This window comes from Drosophila arizonae, chromosome 3 (genome assembly GCF_054131065.1).
Source record: "Drosophila arizonae isolate 15081-1271.41 chromosome 3, UAZ_ARI_1.0, whole genome shotgun sequence".
In the NCBI taxonomy this organism is placed as follows: Eukaryota; Metazoa; Arthropoda; class Insecta; order Diptera; family Drosophilidae; genus Drosophila; species Drosophila arizonae.
In genome coordinates this window covers 2,799,501-2,824,248 of record NC_142923.1, presented here as the reverse complement: position 1 = coordinate 2,824,248, position 24,748 = coordinate 2,799,501, and the positions used below count along the sequence as shown (strand labels likewise).

Below are 24,748 nucleotides of genomic sequence, written 5' to 3'. Positions count from 1 at the left end.
TTTTTCCTGGGGCCCGGTTAAAAGTTTTGCTTGCTGTTGTTGTTATTTGCCTAAGTGCATTGTGCCTCCCGTCGTTTCGATATATATTTTGTTATAGTTTTATTATTTTTGTTTAAATTAAGAAATTAAGCTTTAAATCATAAACATAATCATTATGAAATATCATTTAAAATAAATTAAAAAATGAAATGGCATTTAGAATTCGTTTTCAGGAGCAAGGTCGAATCTTGGTGGGAAAGCCAATCCGTCGAATTGTGGCCTAACGGATGTCGCACGGGGCTGCAGTAAACAAAGAGAGAGAAAGAGAGAGAGAGAGAATATATATATTAAATGTTTTCCATACATGTTCTATATTAAAGGTATGATATACTATCAATAGCCGGTACATGCTTTCGGGGTGGGGAGTAGACGAGTCACTAAAAGTCCGTTGAGACCTTTTTCTTTTCATGGACTAATTCAAAACGAAAACAACGAATCGTGGGGTGAACGCCTAGCGGCACGTTATATGGTGCACACAGTGACGAGAGGGGAATTCGAGCATATCTATAGATAACGGGATAAACGAGGAGTACGAAGGTGGCGTGAGCAACGCGACAGGTAAGTAAATGCTCGAGACGTTCTGTAGGTTCAGGAAATGTACGAAAGAGAAACCAACATCAAATGATCGACTGAATGAAGGTAATGAATGAAACGAGTGAATGCGATACTTAAGTGAATCGAATGAGTGAAGTAAACAACTCGATGTAATTCATGAATGAGTCGAATGTATGATGATGACGAATGTTTGAAATAAATGAATGCGAGAGAATGAACACTTCTCCTGAGAGATTATGCAGACAAATGAACGCAACTCCTTTAATTGAGAGCGTGAAGGTAACGAAATACCGTTACTCCTGAGAGAGAATGAACAAGCAACAAATGTTAACAGAGCGAAAACTGAGTAAATGAATGCAGCTCGAGGAAGAGCCTTATTGAAAGCAGGTCATGAGACACAGAGCGAGTACGAAAGAGACAGCACCAAGTGAATATGCTTGAAGGATTTCTTGAAAGATCTTCTTGTGCATGTGCAAATGTGCTTGTATATGCGTGTGGTGTATGTGTGTGTGTTGTTGTGTATGGGAAATAATGAATTTTCCAACATTCTGACACAACAAGAACAACAACAAGAACGAGAACGAGAACGAGCACGTTTCCACTTTACAGGCGTTGCCACTTACAAATGTTGTCAAGAAAGTTTCTACTGCTCCAGCGCGCCCTCTAGCGGCCACCCTTTGACGCTGTAGGCTGCAGTACACAAATACATACATATATACATATATATGTACATATGTATTCGTATATACATATACATAGATATGTATATATGTGATTGTGTTGTGTTTTTAATAATGTAGTGGAAGAATAGTTTGTTTTTTTATTATATATAAATATTAAATTTATATATATTGTATGCAGTATGGCTGTAGAGAAAGCAAAGTCGATTGATTGATGCTGTTTTGCTTGCTGTTGATCTTCATAGTTAGAAAAAATTGTCAAAATGAACGCATTATTGGTTGGTACTAGAGCCAATCGGTGGCTCGACGGATCGATAATTGTTATCGATGCTCTTTCATGAACTTTCTTGATGTTCTGTTTGGTTGTTTTTTTTTTTTTTTTTTTTTTTTTTTTTTTTTTTTTTAGATTTTTCTGGTTCTTTGCGTTTTCGTCTCGCCCAGGTGCTTGGGGTTTTGCCTCTAATTACAATTCTCTGTTCTACCGAATGTCGATGTATGATGCATCTATATTATTATTATTAGTGTATATATATTTTAATTCTTATAAGCTATAATTCTCTTTGCATGTTTTCTTTTTCATTCTTCTTTTTTTTACACATAATTGAACCATTATAGATTTGTTTCTTTTTTTTTAGCTTTTATTTATTTTTTTTTATTTTTTGCATTTTTGTGGATGGGCCTCAACATTTTGCATTTAAATCTGTTATCGTAGAGGTGCGAAGGTGTGAAGAAGAAGCAGAGCGCGTACCGCAAATATGAAAGGGAAGAATATATATAAAAGCAAATATAGAAGCAGTCGTAATTCGATATACTGAAGATGGAATTGTTCTCGAATGGTAAGCCAAAGAGTCAAATATGGAGAGTGCTGGGTGATTGGGAGGTATTCGATGGGGGTGTACTTACCGCTGGGCTGGCACCACGACCGACAGAACCGGCACGTCCCTTGGCGCGGAATTTGCTAATGGCCTGTTCAGCCAGATCGGCACGCTCCTCGGCTTCCTCGAGCTCCTGCTGGGCCTTGCGGAATTTGGCCAAGTTGAGGGCGGCGATTTCCTCAGCCTCCTCGATCTGCCTCTTGTATGTCTTGATCTTCTGTTGCAGCTTGTCGACCAGATCCTGCATGCGCTCGTGGTTCTTGCGATCCTCCTCAGACTGGAAGCTCAACTCCTTGATGCGGCGCTCAGATTTGCGCAAGTTCTTCTGGGCATCGGCGTGTCTCCTCTGCTCACCATCCAGCTCGTTCTCGAGCTCGCGGACGCGCTGCTCCAACTTCTGGATAGCCTTCTTGCCACCCTTGAGGGCATTGGCTTCGGCCTCATCCAGGCGCACCTGCAATTCCTTGATCTGCTGCTCGAGAGCCTTCCTCAATTTCTCCTGGGTCTGGGCATGATCCTGCTCAGCGCGGAGCTCATCGGCCAGGCGGGCGGCATCAACCATAGCCTTCTTGGCCTTCTCCTCGGAGTTCTTGGCTTCGTTGAGGAGCTCATCCAGGTCAGAGTGCAGAGTCTGCAGCTCCGATTCCAATTTCCTCTTGGCAGCGGAGATGGAAGCATTCTGGGCGGAAACCTCGTTCAGCTGTTCGTGGGCATCGGCCAATTCCTGCTCGGCCTGGCGACGACCGCGATCGGCCTGCTCCAGCAGAGTGCGAGACTCCTCGAGCTCGTTCTGCAAGGCGTTGGCACGACGCTCAGAGATGCCCAACTGTTCACGGGCATCATCACGAGCTCTCTGCTCTTCCTCAAGGGCGGTCTGAATGTCCTTGAGCTGCTGTTGGTAGCGCTTGATGTTCTTCTGGGCCTCGGCGTTAGCCTAAGTGGAACAAACGGAAATCCCAGTTTAGTAATTGACTAGCGAGTCGCAGCAGCTGTGCTTAACACTCACCTTGTTGGCATGATCCAGAGCAATCTCCAACTCGTTGATGTCGGCTTCCAACTTCTTCTTCATGCGGAGCGCCTCAGCCTTGCCCTTGGCTTCGGCTTCGAGGGAGGCTTGCATGGAGTCGAGAGCGCGCTGGTGGTTCTTGCGGGTATTCTCGAATTCCTCTTCCTTCTCCTGGATGCGGCGATCGATTTCCTGGCGCACCTGCGACAGCTCAAGCTGAGCGCGCAGCACCTTGTTCTCCTCCTGTTCAAGAGCAGCCTCGGCTTCCTCAAGAGCAGCCTGGAGTTCGTCCTTTTCGGCTTCCAGGCGCTTGCGGGCCTTCTCGATCTCATGGATGTTGCGGCCACCCTCACCGATCTGGTCGAGCAGATCCTTGACTTCATCGGCCAAGTTCTTGTTCTCGCGACGCACAGCCTCCAGCTGCTCCTGGCCCTCCTCGTAGGCGCCCTTAAGACGGAACAACTCGGTGGAGTAGTTGCGGCACTCCTTCTGGGAGGCATCGAGCTCAGCGGCCAAGTCATCAACCTTGAGCTTCCATTCGCCAATGATCTTGTCGAAGGCCTTCTGCTTCTTCTCGGCGGCGTTGGCAATGGCGTTGGCACGGTCGACCTCCAGCTGCAAGTCCTCCACCTCGGTGGACAGGCGCTGCTTGGTCTTCTCCAGGCCGATGCACTTCTGGTTGAGCGACTCAATGGTCTCCTCAGCCTCGGCAAGGCGAGCCTGCAACTTCCTCTTGGCCTCCTCCAGCTCCTCAGAGCGGGCAACACCATCGGACTCGTACTTGCTGCGCCAGACCTGGGCCTCGGCGTTGGCCTTGCTGAGCTGACGCTGCAGATCAGCCTTGCCCTCAGCCTCCTCCTCAACCTGCTCGCGCAAGTTGTCGAGGTCGTGCTCCAAGTTGCGGAACTTGCCCAAAAGGGTGGCACGCTCGCGCGACTCCTCGTCGGCCAGACGCTTGGTATCCTCCAGCTGGGTGGTCAACGAGATCTTGATCTTGGAGAGCTGAGACACCTGGGACTCGGCCTCCTCCAATTGACGCAGTAGATCGGAGTTCTCAATGGACAGCTTCTTCTTGCTGGCATCGAAGTCGTTCAGAGTCCTGTTGGTCTCATCCAGTTTCGACTGCACCTCGTTGAGGGTGTGCTGCAGCTGCTTGGCGATCTTCTCCTGGGCAGCCTGTGGAGCGTTATCAAATATGGAGTTGTATTAGCCAAGGCATACTCTGCAATTTCTCTTTTCTTTTTTGCATTCTTTTCTTTTTTTTGTGTGGCATTTTGTTTTGTGTAAGCTGTACAGTGTTAGTATAAGGGTACATTAAAAGCAGGCTAAATAGTTCTTTACGTGGGGTCGTTTTAGTTTTGGGATTCACGGATTTGACACTTTTTACACTAGGGGACTTCAGTTTCGTGACTTCTATACAAGAGTTTCGGAGCATATAACGTTCAGCATATAATTTACAGCAGCGTTCGCAATCCAAATATGGTAATTCATAGATTCATATACCTTCTCGTTGGTAATGTGATCAACACCGGCGCGCAGATCGTTCAGCTGGCCGTAGTACTCGTTCTTCTCCTTCTCAGCCCTGGATTAGACAACATATAGAGAGTAGAGAGAGTATAGAGAGTGTGTGGGTTAGTTTAGGGATTACAGATTTCGTATTTGTATTTGGAATATCAAAGCAGAGCAAAGGCGAGAAGCGAGCGCACGAGTGATCGATCCATAGTCCATAGTTGCGTCCTATTTTACACACACAAAGTCTAAAAGAACGTTTTATTTTAAAGGGATAGAGAGAGAGAGAGAGAGAGAGACACACAGACAGTGAGAGATAGTCACGCACGAACACACACACAGTTGTTGTCGTACATAGAGTGTGTGTGAAAGTGTGCGCGTGTGTGTGTTTGTGTTTGTGGTACATGCGTGTGTTCGGTGTATATGTGTGGCCCATATGCCACAACATATTACCTTATCGCGGGCCAACTGATCGCAGGCGGTACGAGTTTGATTCAACTCATTGTGGCAAGTCTGACGATCGTGCTCGGCCCTAGATGGCAAAAAGTAGAACAACAGTTGCATTATATACAAAGATATATACAAATGTCTATATAGACAAGATCAACGAGCTGATCAACGATCGGTGGCACTCTCATATGACTCACTGAGTGACTGGCTGGCTGGCTGGCTGGCTGGCACCTGAAATAGCTAGCGAGATCTAGATAGTTCGTTGAGGTATTCTACTTACTTGGCCTTCAGCTTGTTGAGCTGATCAACCTGTTCGGCCATCTCGGCGACGGCATCGTTGTGCTTCTTGCGCAGGTTGGCCAGGGTGGATTCGTGCTGGATGTTGGCTTCCTCAAGATCGCGACGCAGCTTGCTGAGCTCAGCCTCACGCTTCTTGTTGAGCTCAATCTGGGCAGAGGTGGCACCGCCAGCCTCCTCCAGACGCTCGCCCAATTCCTCGAGCTCGCGGGCCAAATCGGCGCGCTGCTTCTCAGCCTTGGCGCGGGCTTGACGCTCGGCCTCGACCTCCTCCTCGAGCTCTTCGATGCGGGCCTGCAGTTCCTTGATCTGGCGCTGGTGCTTGCCGACAACGACCTGCTCATCTTCCAGCTTGGCGGTGATGGAGGACAGTTCCTTGTCCTTGCGCTGGATGGTCTGCTCCAGCTCCTTCTTGTTGCGCTCCAGATCGGCGACAGCCTCCTGGGTCAGCTTGAGGTCACCCTCAACCTTGCGCTTGGACTTCTCAACATCGCCGCGCACCTTCTTCTCGCGCTCCAGCGAATCCTCGAGCTCATCGAGGGTCTGCTCGAGCTTGGCCTTAACCTTGTTCAAGTGGTTAATCTTGTCCTCGGCGGCCTGCAGTTCCTCACCAGTCTTCTGGTTGCTCTCGCCCTGCATCTTCTTCTCCTTGTTCAACTTGTTGATGAGCTCATCCTGGTGGGCGATCTCGTCGTTCAAGTTGCGGATCTGGTGATCCTTGGTGGCCTTATCCTGCTCGGCCTTCTGGACGCTCAATTCCAGATCCTCGATGTCCTTCTTCAAGCCAGAGATCTCCTGATCGGCCTTCTTCTTCTGCTGGAACAGCTGGTTGCGGGCATCTTCCTCCTGAGTCAGGCGCTCTTGGATGTCCTATCGAGACCAGAGAAAAGCACACAATTTGTATAGCTAAACATTTCAATGTACGCACATACACATATGTATATTGTACAACATGTACATGTATGTATATGTAATAGGTGAGTGGGCGGAACACCAATATGTTCCATCGATCATGGGCTAAATTTAGACAAAGTGCGCACATCAACAGTTCGCTCGGAACTCTCTCGAAATAGCCGAGCAATTGACATGGTCGATTGCACTTGATAAATTTGCTAGCAGATTAAATGGATTCGGATATGGATTTGGATGTTTTGATGGCATAGGTAATTGGGTTATTTTTAGGTGTTGAGTACTTACGCGCAGCTGGTTCTCGAGGTCGTTCTTCTGGGCGGTCAACTTGGCGTTGCGCTCCTGGAAGTCCTGCAGCTGACCCTTCTCGCCGGACAGGGAGTCCAGCAGGGCGGTCTTCTCGGCCAACAGTTTGGCGTTCAGTGCCTCCAATTCCTTGCGCACTTTCACTTCAGCGGCATGCAGTTCCTCAGCCTTCTTGGCCTTCTCCTCCAGACGCTGTAAGTCATTAGAAGCATTGATCGGATTACTAAACGAGCTGCTCTCAGCGGGCGCGGCGATTTCTTGTGGTGCTTGTGGTGGTTCGACACTTGGCTCTGCACTGGGCGCAGGCTCGGCGCTAACAGCTGGAGGCTCGGCAGGCGCCTCCTCGGGAGCAGCCGCTGCCTCGGCTGGTGCTGCCTCAGCAGCCTTTTTCGTTTTTTTGGCTTTCTTCTCGTCAGCCATTATTGAAAATTCACTCGATTCGTATTCGATTTGCAATTAATGATCACAAAACTAACTGGATATTATATATGATTTGAATTGATGGCTCTATTCGTTCGCTTGATATTATTATTTATTATTTGTAATATATTCCTATTTATTTTTGTTTTTTTTTTTTGTTCGTTTGCAACGCGCCGCGTACTGGTCCAAATCTAACTGGAATGGCTGCTGCGATTGCACTGTGCAGATGCTAACAATTTTTGGCTATATAAAATTAGCCAGCCAGCGACCCAGCTGTTGCTTGCCAGCCTCTGGCATCTGTAATTGCCATCATAAATTCATAATTCACCAACAGCAATTCGCATTCGCATACGCTTGCTATCATTTCGCACTTGCGCCGCCAACAGCAGGTGTACTCTATATAAGTATGTATATATATACACATTTATATATATATATAAAACACGATATTTATATATATGGCCATCTCGCTCGCACAACGTATACACGTTAAATAGTTTGGCTGCTTATAATTACTCATCATTGGTTTTTGAATTGAGTTGGGCCAATGCGGCGTATGCGTATTAATCATACGCCCCTCTGTACAGCGCCCATTTTATATATTTCTTTTCTTTTCGCTCTCTACTCTTGGCTGGCGCCGCTGCCTTTTTATTATTTAATTAGCAAGCTAATTGGCAACTGCTCGCCACTTAAAAAAAAAACGAGAAAAAAACATTGAGAGCTGGCAGATTGTACGAGAATAGCAATTGAGATGGAGCTATAGATATATAGCTCGAAATATACACACAAGGGATTTACATGCCAGCATATACATATACATATGCATATATAGATGAGTGTGCCGATTCCAGCAATCTATAACAGTTTTCCATTCTATAAGGCTTCGGTTTTAGAGCGTGAAGCAACAGCATTTCACAGCAACGAGATGCCGAGATGCCGAGATGTGAGAGGTGAGAAACGATTATGACAGCATCTATTTTTGGTAGCTCGATCAGCGGCAGCATGATTAACATGATCAGCATGATCGAGGAATGCGTATATGTGGGCGTGGCTTAATTAAAGCACCACCAAGTGCATACGGTCTAATGTGCGGCTATTTAAAGACCGTCGGACCTGCAGCTGCTGCCGCGCGTCCAATTATGCGCGACAACAATGTAAAACGGAGAGCCCAACCTGAAGGGTCGGACATGCCAGGGCTATGCTTGATTGCCAGCCCCAACTGCTGTCCAAGTTCAAATCAACCACAAGCAGCAAATTCAATACTCAATTTATCTAAATGATTATATAAATTGAATTTCATTATATTTGTGTATCTGGTATACTCACGGCAATTTCGTCTTCAATGCGGCTGACGTTGAGCAGAGGCTTGATCTTCTGCCACAGTTTGTACCAGGGCCAGGTACGCAGCTGCAGGTACTTGCGCAGATTGCGCTGGACGACCTTGAGGGCGACGCGCTGCTCTTGCAGCTTCTTGAAGCCCTTGCGGGCCAGGTAACCACGGGCCCAGGCCTGCATCCAGGACATGATCTTGCCGAGACGCTCATCACGGAACTCCTCCATCTGACCCAGGACACCGGCACGGAAGAACACCTAGATATTGTATGTGTGTGTGTGTGTGTGTGTGGGTGTCAGAGAGATATAGATTAATTTATAGTCGACAGGCTACGCCGTGGAAAAAATTGCGCGTGCTCTAAGCCACAAACTGGACCGAATTGGCCCAGTTCGAAAAAATCATTTCTTTTAACGCTTAAGCAGGAAGCAATTCTTCAAAAACACTTTTCGACAGTTTGAACTGGGATAGAATATAGGATGGATTTTTGGTACAAACGAAAACAAGAAACACAAAATATTTAACAAGACAAACAAGACAAGAGAACGACACATAGATTATATCTAGATGGAGAGTTGATGAGGTTGATTTTGTGGTTCGATTAATGTGATGAGACATACAGCTTAAGACTAGAGCAGTGAGTGTGAAGTAACGCTGCAGCAGTGGGGGAATCCCGCCGGAAACCACAGCCTAAGCCATGTACTAATAGCTAAGGGCCAAGTGGCTTCCATTGGGGCTCAAACCCCTGCAGCTATACTTATTTCCGATTACACATCATGCTACAGAAACGAAAACCCTTTCAAGAAATCACAACCCAAGCCATAGAGGCTCATGAGGCCATGCGACTTCAATCGGAGCTGAGGTCCCCGCAGCTGAGATGATCTGCCATGTGCGAGCGTCAGGTGTAGGAGTCTCGCAGGAAATCACAACCTAAGCCATGTACTAATAGCTGTAGGCAATGTAACTTCCATTTGGGACTCGAGCCTGCGCCCGTCTATGATGTGATGTGAGCTGATGCATGCAAGCTGTGCAGTATATTGTCGCTGATATACCTTTGTGTTACCCAAACGGTATTGATCTTCGGGTAAATCGATAAACTTAATGATAATTTCAGTGGCCTTTTTGTCTTTCTCAACGCCCTGCAATTGCTTTGGGCACATGATCTTGTAGCTGTATGGGTTGGTATTATTGAATGGTTTAATTGTTTGGTTTTTGTTGTATAGTTTTCAAACGTTTGTGTTAGTTCATGTACTCTACTAACATAACTATTAGATTAGTGTTTACTACTAACTAAGTTAATGCTACCAAAAAAAAAAAGAAAATTGTACCAATATTTGTATTTCTTTTTATTTTTATTTTAGGGGGGGATTGGGTATCTATGGGGGAAGTGGGGTTTGTGGTTTGGACCTTTTCTTTAAAGGTTTCGTTTTTCTTTGTTGTACGTATGTCCTTGTTTGTATTTGGATCTCGTGTACATTGCAAGAGAGAGAAAGACACAGAGAGAAAGAGAAACATGCGCACAGCAAACACAGCAAATAAACCAAAAGCTTTTTGCTTAGTTTTTCTGGTTGAAGATGCTGTGTGTTGCGTGTGTGTGTGTAGTATAAGTGTGAGTGTGTGTATATGTGTAGAATTCTGGACATCTGTTTTGGAAGCCATATACGAAGTGTTTTTGTTGAAGTTGAGTTATTCAGCTTTTGTTGTTGTGTGATTGAAATAGAAAAATGTTTCGTGCCTTTGTGTTACCCAAACGGTATTGATCATCGTTCAACTCCGTCGATTCGATAAGGATTTTCGTGCATTTCTTGGGATCCTCAATACCCTTGATACCCTTTGGGTTCAAGATTTGGTAACTATATGCCGTTCACGTATAACATATAAACATGAGTGTCATAAATAATAAATAGAAACATAACTACGATACATATGTAGATACGCTAGATATGGTTTGTTAGTATAACTAGCTTATGGCTATTGTTATTTACAGTTGATCTTCAAGTCTTCGAGCCAAATCAAATAACAACGACTACGAACTGCAACCCATGCAGTAGAACAGGGTTTGATACTCTCAACTAGGGAGTTGTGCAAGTGTGTGTTTCTGTATTGGTGTGGGTGTAGTGGTGTGGTGGTTGGGATTCGTAAAATCGAAAAAGGGGGTGGGGTTGGGGTATATAACAATCATAGTGCTGAATAGCGCCCCTATCAAGGTTTTAATACTGTTTTCTGAAAGGGCGCCCAGAAGTGTTGGAACTTCGCCTCTATTTAAAGGAAGAAGTAGAATAATATATATATATATATATATATATAGATAATATATATATGTATACGGAATCTAGTTATGTGATATCCGTCAAGTGTACGGGAAATAAATACTAGAGCAATAGAAATATATATAGAGAAGAAGATTGAAAGAGAGAAAGAAAGAGAGAGAGAGATACGACAAAACTACTTGGAGGAGTATAATTTAGGAGGTTTACGCAAAATGCAAAATATCAAAATCATAATTGATAATTGGGTATATGAAGAAGAAGAGTTTATGCCTTAGTATGTCCAATACGATACATATCGGGATCCAAAGTTGTCGACTCTAATATAAGTTGGCCGCACTTCTTGGGATCTTCGATGCCAACAATACCACCTGGATTCAGAATTTGATAGCTGCAAAATGAAATTTCAATCATAATCTATGAAGGTTTTTTCCGTTCAACTTGTTCTCGGATCGTGTACACTTGGAACCACTTTTGTTGTTGTGTTTGTTTTGTTGTATATGTGGAGTGTGTGTAAGATCTGTTGGATGCTTGGGCGCGTTGGCGTTTTAAAGGCATCCATTGTATATTGATTATTTACTACATATAAATATATGTAATATATATATAGACAGAGAATATATATATATAGAAAGTTGAGCCATCCACTCAGAAGAAGAGCTTTATAAAATGCATGAATATATAGCTTATAGAGAGCGAGAGAGAAACTTAGTCATGCCTTGGTATGACCCAGACGATAGAGATCTTCATTCAGCTCGGTCGACTCAATCAAAACCTTGGAAGCTTTCTTAGGATCAGTAAGGTCCTTAATTCCACGGGGATTCAAAATCTGGTACCTGTTGATATTCATTTGAGACATATAAAACATAATGAGGTACAGATCATGCGAAACTAAAGAAAAATTCCACCTCTACACAGAACAACAAATTATATATAAATAAATATATATATAAATAGGAAGACAGCACTTGATACATTGGATTTTGGTGCAGAACAGAAGAGTGAGGATACGATAGTTGATTTACATATGGATTGGACCTTGGGTTTTTCTAAACAACAAGTGAATATACATTAAAGTATGCGTGCCTTGGTGTTACCAATGCGATACAAGTCGGGGTCCAGTCCAACCGCTTCCAAACACTTGGTGGCTGCGTTCTTAGGCAACTTTTCAGCTGCCATGACAGCAGGTGCCAGAATCATATAACTAAAGTTAATTTCAATAGAAGTTAATTATTTTAGATACTTATTTAAGAGAGAGAGAGAGATATAGAGAGATACAAAGAATGGAAGCTCCAGTGTATATACAAGACTTGTGCTCAGCTAAGGGCTAAGAGTAGCTAACGTATAGAGTATATATAGTATAATGTCTAATGTCTAAATGTCTAATGTCTTAATGTCTATTTAAGTGTCCAGGCGATAACTTACCGCATCTTGAAATCGGGGTAGACCATTCTGTTGGGGAAACCTTTACGGCAAATACGGATACCTTCAAGCACACCGTTACAAGTGAGCTGATGCATGACCAAGTGGGCATCAACCATGCCAGGCTGTTTCATTTCATTGGGAATGATGCAACGGACGAAGTGAGGCTGTGTCGAGCGCAGAGTTGTCATCAAGCTGTTCAACTGCTCCTTGTAGGCAGACGACACTGTGGCGAAGCCACCACCCTTCTTGCCGCGACCGCCCTTGGCCTGTTCACCGCCACCGGACTGACCAGGATGATCAGCAAAGATTTCGATCAGCAGTTTGTTCTGCGACTTCTTGAACTGATCGACAACGGTGTCGTTCAAGGGATCCTTGTTCTTCTCCAACCAGCCGGTGATGTTATAGGCGACAACACCAGCATAATGACCAATAGCAAAGTGAGCTGCCTGCTGGCCGGGCTTTGGTGGCTTGGGCTTCTGGAATGGAGCCGACTTGCCCAAATGGGTGTTGGTCAGCTTCTCCGAGAAGGTCTGATCGGTGGCCTTGGGGAACATAGACTCTTCCTCCAGGATGGACAGGATACCCATAGGCTGTAGGAGAACACAAGCAATTTCTCAAGTTTAGTATAGCTGCCATATGGAGCACAGATCGATTTTAGTAAGAAGCACGCATTAGACTGGAAGTAGTTGAGTCATTTTTCTTGGAAGCAACATAACGCTGAACATCACTAGATATACAAATGAAGACAATTAATCAATTAGTACATATAACTTACCCGCTCGTTAGTTGAATATATATATAGCATATATATATATATCTATACATATGCAGATTAGATCTATTAAGTTGCTGGCTGTTTTAGTCTAGGCATTCTTATGGCTATGGTTATCAAAATGCTTGCAGTGCAAATTATTGTTAGATTAGATCTTATTTTATTTTTTTTTTAATTTCTTTGGCAATTGTGTATTTAGATGGTCAGTTGCTTGGCTATCTGTCTCGAAGATAGTTGTGGACCCTATACCTTTTCAATCAAATCAATACACAATTGCAGATCCATGCCGAAATCAATGAAGGTCCATTCGATGCCCTCGCGCTGGTATTCTTCTTGTTCCAAAACAAACATGTGATGGTTGAAGAATTGTTGCAGTTTTTCGTTAGTGAAATTGATGCACAATTGTTCGAAACCGTTGTACTGTATATATATTTTGATCGGAAACGGAACAATATTTGAACATAGATAGCCGTGTTAGTCATATATGATCAGAGTGTGTGTGGATTTTCATTTATTTCTGTTAGTTACTTGGGTTTCTGACTTCTGCCCCTTGGACGTGTGTATTCACGGTTCCTAAGGTCGCTAGCGAAACTTGGGTGTGTGTGTGTGTGTATGGGCTTGGGTAGGTGCATATAGAAGAGCTTGTAAGACTCGTCCATATATAGGCAAAGTGCTGCAATAAGTACACTTTCTACCTGGGTTCATCAGTTTTAGATGAATTACCAGATACGAGCTTCATATAATATAATCCTTAAAGTAATAATAATTGGGGAAAACAACAATAACACTTAAGTGCTTAAGGAGAGTGCAAGATATATGTATGTCGAGTGCGGATCGAGTTCGACGAACCTTTTCAATCAAATCAATACAGGCCAACAAGTCCATACCGAAATCGATGAAGGCCCAATCAATACCTTCCTTCTTGTATTCTTCTTGCTCCAAAACGAACATGTGATGGTTGAAGAATTGTTGCAACTTCTCGTTGGTGAAGTTAATACACAGTTGCTCGAAACCGTTGTACTAATTTGTGCATGGGTATGGATTTCAAAAGGTAAGGAAAACATTTAAAACAAGTGCTTAGGGATTACAAAAAGTACTGAGGTGCTTGACATACAGAGAGAGAGAGATAGAGAGTGCTTGTGTGAGTGCCCCTGCACACATAAGGTATAGTGAAATCAATCCATTCACAAATTCTGTGCTATATAAATACAATCAATGATTCACACACAACATGACAGTTTGTTACCTGGTCTTTCTAGTTGCCTAGGAGCTGAGAATTGCGGTTGCTTTGCCTTTTGGAAAACATATATATTCGAATAAATCGGTGCTAAAACATACAACAAACAAGATTTGTTTTTTTTTTTTTTTGCCTTTTGGCGATTTGTGCGAGTGGGACGCATAACATTTGGAAGTGGACAAAAGTACACACAAATATATTTATACATAGAGAGAGGTTAGCTTAAGCACCTTTTCAATCAGTTCGATACAGGCGAGCAAGTCCATACCGAAATCAATGAAGTCCCAGTGAATACCCTCTTTGGTGTATTCCTCTTGTTCCAATACGAACATGACATGGTTAAAGAATTGTTGCAATTTCTCATTGGTGAAGTTAATACACAACTGTTCGAAGCCATTGTACTACGTTGGATAGGGGGAATATTTACATATTATACTGAGCAGTACTAAAGTTTATATTTCTTTGTAATTGAAGTAACTCTGTGTGTGTATGTGAATGAGTGCATGGAGTGTGCATCTAGTTGGAACGTGTCCAAACATTTTACCCAAGTAAACCCATATACCTAGCTTGTGAAGAGACGTGTTAGCTGTGTGGACATCAATGATTCAAGCCGAATTAGATTCGAGTTGAGCTCATTGATTGTCACGGAGCTCATCAGCTGCGGCTATGGCAGGCAGCCTAGGTCAGGAATTCTGCAATCTTATGAACAGAAGTCATTCCATAAGAGTCTAAGAGATTCTATGGCAGTATTTCCGTCACAAGACTTCTCGGTCGTCCTGGCAAAGTAGACCTCCCACCATAGACACAGCTGACAAGCGCCAGTTGTTGTCCTGTCCGCGAATACTCACGTCGAAGATTTCAAAACCAGCAATATCCAGTACACCAATGAAATGCTGACGCTTCTGCTTGGTATCCAGAGTCTCGTTACACTTCTTGACCAGCCATTTGAAGAGACGATCGAAGACACCCTTGCACAGAGCACCGATGGAGTTGGTGACCTGTTGGACGTTACGGCCCTGGGTGACGAACTCGTTACCGACCTTGATGCGGGGCTTGAGCAAGTTCTTGTACAGCTCAGCGGTGTCGCAGCCGAACAGCTTGGACACACGGCCACCCTCCTCTTCACCATCCTGTTCAGCCTGCTCCTCGCGACCACGTTGCTTGAACTTCATGCCACCCATGTGCATGACAGCGGCGGTGATCTTGTAGACATCCTCCTTCTCCTGCTTGGTGAAGCCCAAGATGTCGAAGGCTTGCTATATATACCAAATGGATGACAACAAGTTAGTTTTCCATTCAACATTTCTCTAGCGTGTTTAGTGGAAGGATTTGTCAGCATTATTTCTTGGGTTTATTACAGCGTGTTTATTTTATATTTTAATTCTACGCTTGTTGAGTGTAGCTTACGGACTAGTTCATGCGGCATGCTTAAGTCAACCAAATTAAGATCCAAAATTACTAGCGGCATGCAAAGATATATATATGTATACATTAAAATATAGCGCTCGATTAGTTGACCTATATAATGTGCTAAGTTTGGTTTCAACATGACAATGTAGTTTTCTTCTTCTGTTTTACCAGGATGTTTAGCTTAAATATTCCGGAATCGATAGACAGCTTGCTTTGGCTTATAGACTAGATATTGGTGTGGAGGGTTCTTGGGGTACAATCGTGCGTGCTGTGTGTGTAGATGTATTCTTATGTGGATATATACATATATTTATTGGATAACTCTTAACCTGTGTACGGCGCTCAAGTCAAGTTGAGGAGCCCGTTAGAAAATAGAACTACATACAAAGGACTTAAACATTCGAACGATTTGTACGCAACGCTCGTGTAAATGGGTTTTCATTTGGTACAAATCGCACACTAACCGGGAGATATAGTATACACACAGATATCGTAGATTTATATATATATATATAGCATATATATAGACTAATTGCATACACATTCCAAAAACACAAATTAGATCAGTCCATTGAGTCGTATTAAGTACAGTTACAGACAGGTAAATCTGCAAGTAGATTTATAGGGATGCTCAAAAAAAAAAAGAAAAAGAATCGGGCAAAGGATACGTCATTCGTCATACAAATCTTACTCTATGGGCATTCCAATCAAAAACACACAGAGAAAAGACTAAGTACTGGCTATATATGTATCTGTGGATACATATATAGAGAGAAAATATGTAGTACTAGGTCTGGAAACTGGAAATCGGGTAATCAAATGACATAAAAAAACATATACAATATTGATTCTGTGGGCGTGTAGGTGTGTGTGGTACGAATGTCGTTCAGACAGTACCGGAAACATAGATAGTCCCAATACATATATATCTAGATAGGTTCGATCGATCTACTATATATGTATGTGTGGGCCTTCAACTGTCGTCACTTACATCTGCCAGCTGGAATTCCTCAGCGTCGTCGATACTGGGCACAGTGACCTTGCCCTGGGATACGTTATAGTAGTCGTAAATGTTATCAGAGAGGAAGCACATCTCTACATATATCGTCGGAGAGAAGGTATTTTTTGTTTGGTTTAAACAGCAACAACAACGTGAAAAAAAATAGAAGTATAGAACAGAGCTTATGGTCTAAGTCAGATATGGTTTTGATAAAATCGGGATCAATGTGGTCTCTCAGTGTACGTGTATCTGTGTGTGTGGGCGTGTGTGTGCGTGTGCTGCGCAGTGCTGTGTTTGTGTGTTCAGGGTCGACGTCTAACCCTAGTGCAATTGACGTGTATAGATATTATTATATTTAAGCCAGGAGCGGGCTTCTCTCAAGTACCTAATGGCATTTCTAATACACAAAACATATTTGTTTAACGTTCTACCCGGTGTCAAAAAGCGAGAATTGTACAACAAAATTTTGGATAGCTTAGGCCTACAGAGACCTCCTGCTCCCAGCGTTTTGGGATAGGTATTACGGTTGCATATAAAACTAGGTAAAAAGTGCAAAACGCGATAGATATATACTGACAAAGAAAGTTGAAGAGTGACAGAGAGAAAGAGAAAGAAAGAGAGAGAGAGAGAGAGAGAAGAGAAAAGTGTGTGATAGTAAAAGCGTAAGATAATTCCGGAACAACATTTGAAAATTAACACACTGTAAAATATATATACAAGTTTATCATAGCTACTACAATATACTTTTTAAAAAAATCGGTGTACGTTACAAAACTTCAAATTGTGGATAAAAGAGAGAGATAGAGAGATAGAGAATAAAAGTTATAGAGATATGTATATATATATATTTTAAAATATTTTACAAAAGTTCTGTTTGGGAGTAGGGTATTACTTATTTTGATTGATTGGATTGAATTGGATTGATTGATTCTACGTCAACTTACGTCAGTTAACTCAAATTCTTCACCATCGTTGACACCGGGTATCCGTGTTTTACCTTGGCAAATGCCAGGATAATCACCAATATGTTGGGTAAGAAATACCATCTCTATTTATTGATTGGATTGATTGATTCAATTATTTCAAATACTCCACGAAATTGTAAATGTGTAAAAAAGAGTTTTGTTTCTATATAATGAGTTCGGCCCTACCTAAAGGAAACACTAACTAGGTTTTCGATTGTCTTATTTTCTTTAGTTTATGTTTAGGGTTAGAGTTAATATTAGGGTTAGGATTAGGATTAGGTTTACATAAATATTTATTGCTTAGCTTTTGCATTTGATAAAGCATTATGAATTTTTTTTTTGGTTTTGGGAGACGAAAATGACAAAGGTTAACACACATTGAAATAGGTATATATCGATAGATAGAGTTTCGAATTTTGAGATATGTTCGTATAGAGAAGACAACATTGAAGAGACAACATATATTTATATATACAGAATGTACGAAGAGAATATTAAGTTGATTTTGGATTAGAACACAAATGTTGTTTGTTGTTGGAATAGTTATGAATTTAGATCGGTATAAGTAACCATGTTCTGTATGGCCTTACATCCACAGCGATCCATTCTTCGGCATCGTTAACACTTGGTATTGTCGTTTTGCCTTGTGATACGATACGATAGTCGTAAATGTTGTTCGATAGCAGACAATAGTCTATATATTGCGATAGATATATAGAATATATCGCATAGACAAACAATATTTAACGATTCGTATATGATTTAAGTGTGTGTATTTGTTTTTGGAGGGTATGTTGGGGGTGTACATATATGTAAAAGGTAAGAAATTTTGGCATTTAATATGAAATGTCTATAATATGTATTGTATTAATGGAATATCAAATGAGTTAGAGGAGAATAGGTGGGGGTATATTTGGGTATATTGAATGGATTGAGCTCGCGATACTATTAAAGCCTTCAACATATTCCAATAATCCGTATCTTTGGATGGTTTCGTTTGGCAATTTGGAATAAATGTCAGCTACAGCTAAAGCGTATAGACGTGTCTGTCTTTGGCCTACGTAAACGCTACGATATACGATAAACGATAACGATAACGATAGCTATGGCAAAGAGTTAAATTAAAAAAAAAAAAATATATAAATTACTTCAATTACAAGAATACGTAAAGTCTAGTAGTAAGTAATAATACAATAAAAAGAACAAATAAAGTAAAAACTTGTTGGACAATTACATCGGTGAGGATGAATTCCTCAGAATCATCGATACTGGGCACAGTGACCTTGCCCTGGGACACAATGTGGTAATCGTAGATGTTATCGGTCAAAAGACAGATTTCTAAACAAATATTTGAGTGGAGATTAATTAATATTGCCTGTATATGTGTGTGGGAGTGTGTGTTAGTGTATGTGTGTGTATGTGTTTTTGTGTTCAGTTGTTGAACCACCTAAACCACGGCTAAAAATACTTTTATAATAAATAGAGACAAGAGACAACTCTTGCTCTACCCATGATGTATACATATACTATTTGTATATATAAAGTGTGTGAGAGAGAGATATGAATGATGGTTGATGAGCGACATTGTGAACTTCTGTGTATACCTTTAACACCAGGAACGGCACCAGACATGATCTGGTAGAAGATGTGGTAAGAGCGCTCCAGCGACTGCTGGGAGATGACACGAGCCTTCTCCAACAGATCTGTTAAAGTAGATGAAATATGTATATATAGTAGCAGTTGGGTATATTAATAGATGTGAAGACTTACAGGTCTCAATATCAGCACCAGCCAGTTTACCAGTGGGACCGAAATGGATACGGATGAATTTACCCTGTTCAATTCGAAGTACAATTTAGTTAAGATGTATCTAAGTTGCTGAGATTTGTATACTTACGAAACGAGAGGAGTTATCATTACGCACGGTCTTGGCGTTACCGAAAGCTTCAAGCACAGGATTGGTCTGGACAACCTGATCTTCCAGGGAGCCCTTGTTCTTCTGCGACTCATCCTTCTTGGTCGAAGCGCCCACAGTGGCGAAGTACGCAATGACCTTCTTCGTGTTCTCAGTCTTACCAGCACCAGACTCACCGGTAATCAACATAGATTGATTCACGTGGTTGGTCAACATGTCGACGTAAGCACCGTCAGAAATGGCGAAAATATGGGGTGGCACCTCATTACGGCGCTTACCACGGTACATCTTAGCGCAACGGTTGGTATAGACGGGGTAGCGCTTGTAAGGATTGATGGCAACGCAGAAAAGACCGGAGTAGGTCTATATACGCCATAACGAAGGGGAGAGAAAATTTTTTTAAATTAATAAGAGGAAATTTGAAAATTTAACGGTTTTTGTTAGATTCACAATTTTTTTGTGGTTCTTAGTTAGTTTTTTTGGGTTCTCTAATAACATTGGTAGACCTTTGACATAAATGTTTTTGTTTTGGTGTTTTCATGTCATGCTTTAGAGAAGCCCTCCTTAACAAAAGTTTAGTAAAGGGTTTTTATTATTATTTTTTCTAATTTACTTTTTGTTGTTGTCTGTATGGTTTTTTACTTTGTTTTCATAGTCAACCAGTTTTTGGCGTTCGATATTTGTTTAAAGTTTTTTGTGGGTTTTTGTTTTTGTGAGGGAAATTTATGAAGATCTGTATTGATCCTTACAAGGTGTCAGCTCAGCATCCATTGTATATGTTTTGCTGTGGTGAGTGTTTGATGTGTATGTGTTTGTGTGAAACCGTTTTTCATTTCCAGTGTAGCCTTCATCGGACTGGACGGCTGAATTTGTTCGTATTTAGTAGAAGCTTTGTTAGGGCGTACAAAATACAAGTTGTAAATGGGGTTTTTAGCGAGGTTTAGGTATAGGATTTATAGAGCTGAATGAAAAAGATGATTTTTTTGAAGGTTTGTGAATTTTTAATAAATAAACTACTTTAACAGAAATATACTTTAGTCGTATTTGATGGCATATTTCTGGGCATTGAATTTGGAAAAATATTTATTTGTTATTTCAATGATGATTTTGGTTTCAAAAGCATTTTTAGTAACATAGAACACGTTGATTTTTTTTCTTTGATATTGCCATACCGGTACGGCAATTACTTACATAGATGAGCTTGTGGTAGTATCTCTGCCTCAAGTTATGGAGCACAGAGGCATCGTTAAGGTATGTCAAGTTAGACATATCCTCAGCTTTTTCGTATTTCGGTGGGTTCACCTGCTGGAGCTGATCTTTCTTGAAGTCTTTCGTCTAGTTTTTTTTTTATGTCAAACAGTCGACCCATTTCGTAACCCAATTTTTTTTCGTTTTTTTTTTTTTTTTACATTTTATTATAGTTGTTGGTTAGGCGTGGTTAGCAGTTCGTTTATATTTTGATTTTTTTGAGAAAAGAGACCGAAAAAAAGAGAAACCCATATATTAGTGAGTTTCTGACTTGGCACACTTACGTAGATAAGCTTATGATAATAACGCTGGCGCAGATTGTGCAGCACGCAAGGTGTGTTCAGCACGGTCATGTCAGCCATATCTTCAATTTTTTCGAATTTTGGTGGATTGACTTTTTCCACCTTCTCGGATTTGAAATCTTTTACCTAGTCATATATAGTACATTAATGTAGATTATGGTTTTTGGCAATAAGACAATCTAATCAAAAGGGTGCCGCATTAGATGATATTGGCTAAAGCAAGTATTTTTGTAGTACCAAAAATGTTTGTTTTAACCGATGTCAGTTCATATTGCACCCAGTCCAACCATAAAACTCATTTTACTATATAGAGTCTAGGTTCAATTGGTCCGGCATTATTTACCTCTCCACCAGGCAGACCGACAGAGACGATATCGCCCTTGGTGGCCTTGATCTCACCAAGGAGATAGCCCTCCTTCTCATCGGGCACCCAACAACTCTTCTTCGAGTCATAGGGTTTCGATTGATCGATACGTCTTTGTTCCAAAGACACGAACAGGTATGGGGTGGGATCCTCATCCTCCTGGCTGGCTTGTGGCTTCGGCATCTTGGTTAAATTTCGCTTTTAAACTTAAAAACTCGAGAAATTATAATTGGGACTATTCAAAAATTCTTGTTTCAATCGCGTCGTGAGCCCAAAACTTCCCTGTAATATAAAGAAGAATAAAGAAATATTATTTGGACATGTATTCGACAAATCGTCCCGATAATTGTTTTTTTTTTTTTTTTTTTTTTTGGATACTTCTCAAGATTCTGTTTTCAAATTTTCAAATCATTTTTTGTTTATTTTATGTTTTTGACCCATTTTGGCAGCAGACGAAACACAGATTTCGCTTTGTATGTGCGTGTGTGTTTATTTATTTTCGATATATTTCTGGATATATTTTTGAGTTTTCCGTATATGTACATGTTTCAATATTTCCACGAAAACTTTTCAATTATTTTTTTTTTTTTTTTTGTAAATTTCGTAACCGGATATTCGTTTGTTCGAGCACCTCCCTCGATTCAGTTAATTAATTAGGCCTCGTTGTTGTTCGTGTTGTTGTTTCTTATAAATAGTGTTCGAAAAGGAACAACAACAACAGCATAAATTGACTTGTGTGGGTTGTCGCCTAAATATAGATCAGTGCCATATACCCGCAACATATATAGATCTTGCGTGTCCGCGTCGCGTCTATATGTATGCTCTATGTGGGGCGTTGCTATTATTACGTAATGCCGAATTTTTCACTCAATTTCCCGTTGAAATAAATATGTATTATATAACGTTTCAGAATGCTGGTTTCACTGATTTACCGCTTATTTGATAACTTCGATTTATCACTCACTTCGCTAGATTTAACGTGAATTTTCGAACTTCCCACGAGATATATATTGTTTTATTCCTCAAATATTGACTTCGGCGTGTGTTCTAAAACACACAAGTTGCTATAATGCAATGATCGCATTTGACACGCTTCTAGAGCGTTGCGATTTAAACGATATATCTGTATGTATATATAATTCGAAAATCGGCCGAATAAAAAAGGCAAAACAACGGACACTACACGAACTTTCAACGAATGCGTTATTTTTAAAATTCTCGAAATTATTTCGAAATTAAAACACACACTTAAATATAGAGAGAATCATACATACATACATACGTATATGTATGTATCGTTAGTCTATATGTATATGTATTGTTGCGAAGCTTTTGCTTTTCCTATTCGAATCACCGCATGCCGTCTTCTACGTTTTCTAATACATATGTTCGCTATATCGTTCCCTTTCTAATGTCTATGGTTATTTTTAAAACATTTTCGAAATATTTCGCTCATGTATATATATACATATATCTATGTATATATATGATATCGTCTGTGCGCTCTTTTTGTGTACGCACAGGTATACAGGTATACTATATGATTTGGTCTAATCTAGTAATTCGAAATACTATTACAGCATTTTCGAATTCGAGCAAGTAATTGAAACGCAGATGTGCTATCTCTTTCTATATAAGGCATTGATTGCAATTATCAACAATTAAATATGTATATGAAATTTGGACAAAATACTTTTTGAATTCTTTTGTAAATTTTTAAAAGTATTTTCAAATTATTTTTAAAGTAATTTGCAATGGAAACTATGCAGATATTATTCATTTAAAATATTTTTTTGCAAGCTTTAAAAACTTTTTTTAACTGTATGGAAATATCAACTATCCTTCAATTGATATTGACATGATTATGTTATATGAAAGAGAAGTTTTCTAGTATAAACTGGGTATTACACAAGACGCTGATTATGCGTGAACAGAACTCGAAATCGAATTCGAACACGTTGTCTTTTGGCTTCAAGGTTTAATTAAAGTAATATGAAGCAGAGAGAGTTACGTAGTTTACTGTTCTTTTTTTTCGTTATCGAAAATGTGAGTTAGTTATAATCCAGTTAAGGGCGTTTCGAATAGGTTGTAAAATAAATCCAGAATTGAGATAAAGCGTATTCCGAGTCACTTTTCAATTGGTATTTATTTTTATGTTGCTTTTTTTTACCGTTAAGAGTTTATTGTTCTCGGCAAAGATCCTTTGAACAGGATAAGCCACAAAGGTCAACGCACACACACACACGATTTATATATGAAATTTAGCTTTTTTCCTTTTTTTAGTTCTTTCGGCAAAAAGGTCAAATTATTGCCGTTTCTTTTACACTTTCAGCTGAAATCGCAGAAATTTGATTGCTATGCTGTGATGTGATTTGCTGTGCTGTGCTGTGTCTGCTGCCGCTTGAGAATATCCAAAAAATTAGATCGCACATCAAAGGTGTTGCACTTACGCGCTCGAAAGCCGTTCTGAACCGTGCAACCGGTAAACTTGCCTTTTATACGAGGCAATTTGATACCCCATAATCTGTGCCGCACAATCGTGAAAAAAGCTTTCAGGCTGTCCCTGTATTGGTAAGTGTGTGTTTGCGTGTGTGTGCGTGAGGTGGCTAGCTATTGCTGTTTGTGCTACGTCTCGGCATTTTCTTGCTCCCTTTTTCGGTCTATCAGCGTCTTGCGACTGTCCCGTTGCTTTCGTTGTTGTTGTTCTTCTTCTTCCCGGCGCCCACCGAAGCAAGTGGGCACTGCCGATGTGTATGTGCTCATCGCTGTCTCGCTGAGGCTGTGTGTGTGAGAGTGAGCAAACTATGATGCAATCGCACCAACAGCAGCAGCAGGATCCATGCGAGAGTGAGCGAAAGCTTCGCAACGATTGCGTGAGCACACTCTCTCACACGTACATAGTAATTGAGCAAGCCGTTGTGTGCGTGTATGAGTGCATTGACTATATTTCAATGACAAATTTTGCATGTGTAAAGAATCCTTGTAAATTGTTTTTGTTTGCGTTGCTCTCTTCAGTATGATCGCTCAAGAGAGCACGGTCTCTCTCCATCTCTCGCTTTCTGTGTCTTGTAAAGCTTTTACTTATTTCACACATCATTTTTTGTTGCTTTGTTTGTTGTTTTTTGCTTTACTTGTTTTTCTTGTTGCTCGGTGATCATTTTTCGCTATTTGTTTGATGCGATTTTTTTCTGGTCACCTCAATGCCAATTTGATCTGCCACCGGCTCAGAAGGGAGTGGGGGACGTTACCGAACCATTCATTGTTAACCAGCAGCAAATAATTTGATTACAGTAAAGGCAAATCAGCTGTATTGAAAATTTATAGAATAGAGCTGCTCGATAACAAAGAACAAGTTCGAGTTTTACTTCGATATTCTACAAAGTACTTGTTATTTGGCGTCATTTAGACGCATTACTACAAATCGCGAAAATTCTTGTGAACTTCAAAAAGCACGCACACATACACAC

The 24,748-nt window shown here is 41.1% G+C and overlaps 1 protein-coding gene across 32 annotated transcripts; it reads right to left on the bottom strand.

Annotated features, from left to right (window-relative positions):
• Positions 1–74: 74 nt before the first annotated feature.
• Mhc (myosin heavy chain) lies at positions 75–23,858 on the bottom strand. Of its 32 annotated transcripts, none has more exons than XM_018002023.2 (19): positions 22,246–22,403; positions 21,261–21,563; positions 20,559–20,702; positions 19,350–19,730; positions 19,223–19,286; positions 19,057–19,155; positions 18,687–18,790; positions 14,926–15,333; positions 13,690–13,860; positions 12,069–12,658; positions 9,429–9,546; positions 8,373–8,636; positions 6,609–6,818; positions 5,395–6,281; positions 4,659–4,737; positions 3,156–4,331; positions 2,178–3,083; positions 1,218–1,284; positions 75–279 (listed from the first exon to the last, which is right to left on the bottom strand). In XM_018002023.2, exons 2-18 carry the CDS (start codon positions 21,462–21,464, stop codon positions 1,258–1,260), a joined length of 5,832 nt encoding a protein of 1,943 aa, XP_017857512.1. In that variant the 5' UTR covers positions 21,465–21,563; positions 22,246–22,403; the 3' UTR covers positions 75–279; positions 1,218–1,257. The 32 variants fall into 32 exon arrangements, with proteins under 32 accessions (XP_017857512.1, XP_017857514.1, XP_017857511.1 ...); XM_018002025.2 differs by lacking the exons at positions 4,659–4,737; positions 9,429–9,546; positions 18,687–18,790 and adding exons at positions 5,118–5,196; positions 10,917–11,034; positions 16,479–16,582; XM_018002022.2 differs by lacking the exon at positions 9,429–9,546 and adding an exon at positions 10,112–10,229 and having other exon boundaries at positions 22,246–22,402.
• Between the last annotated feature and the right edge of the window lie 890 nt (positions 23,859–24,748).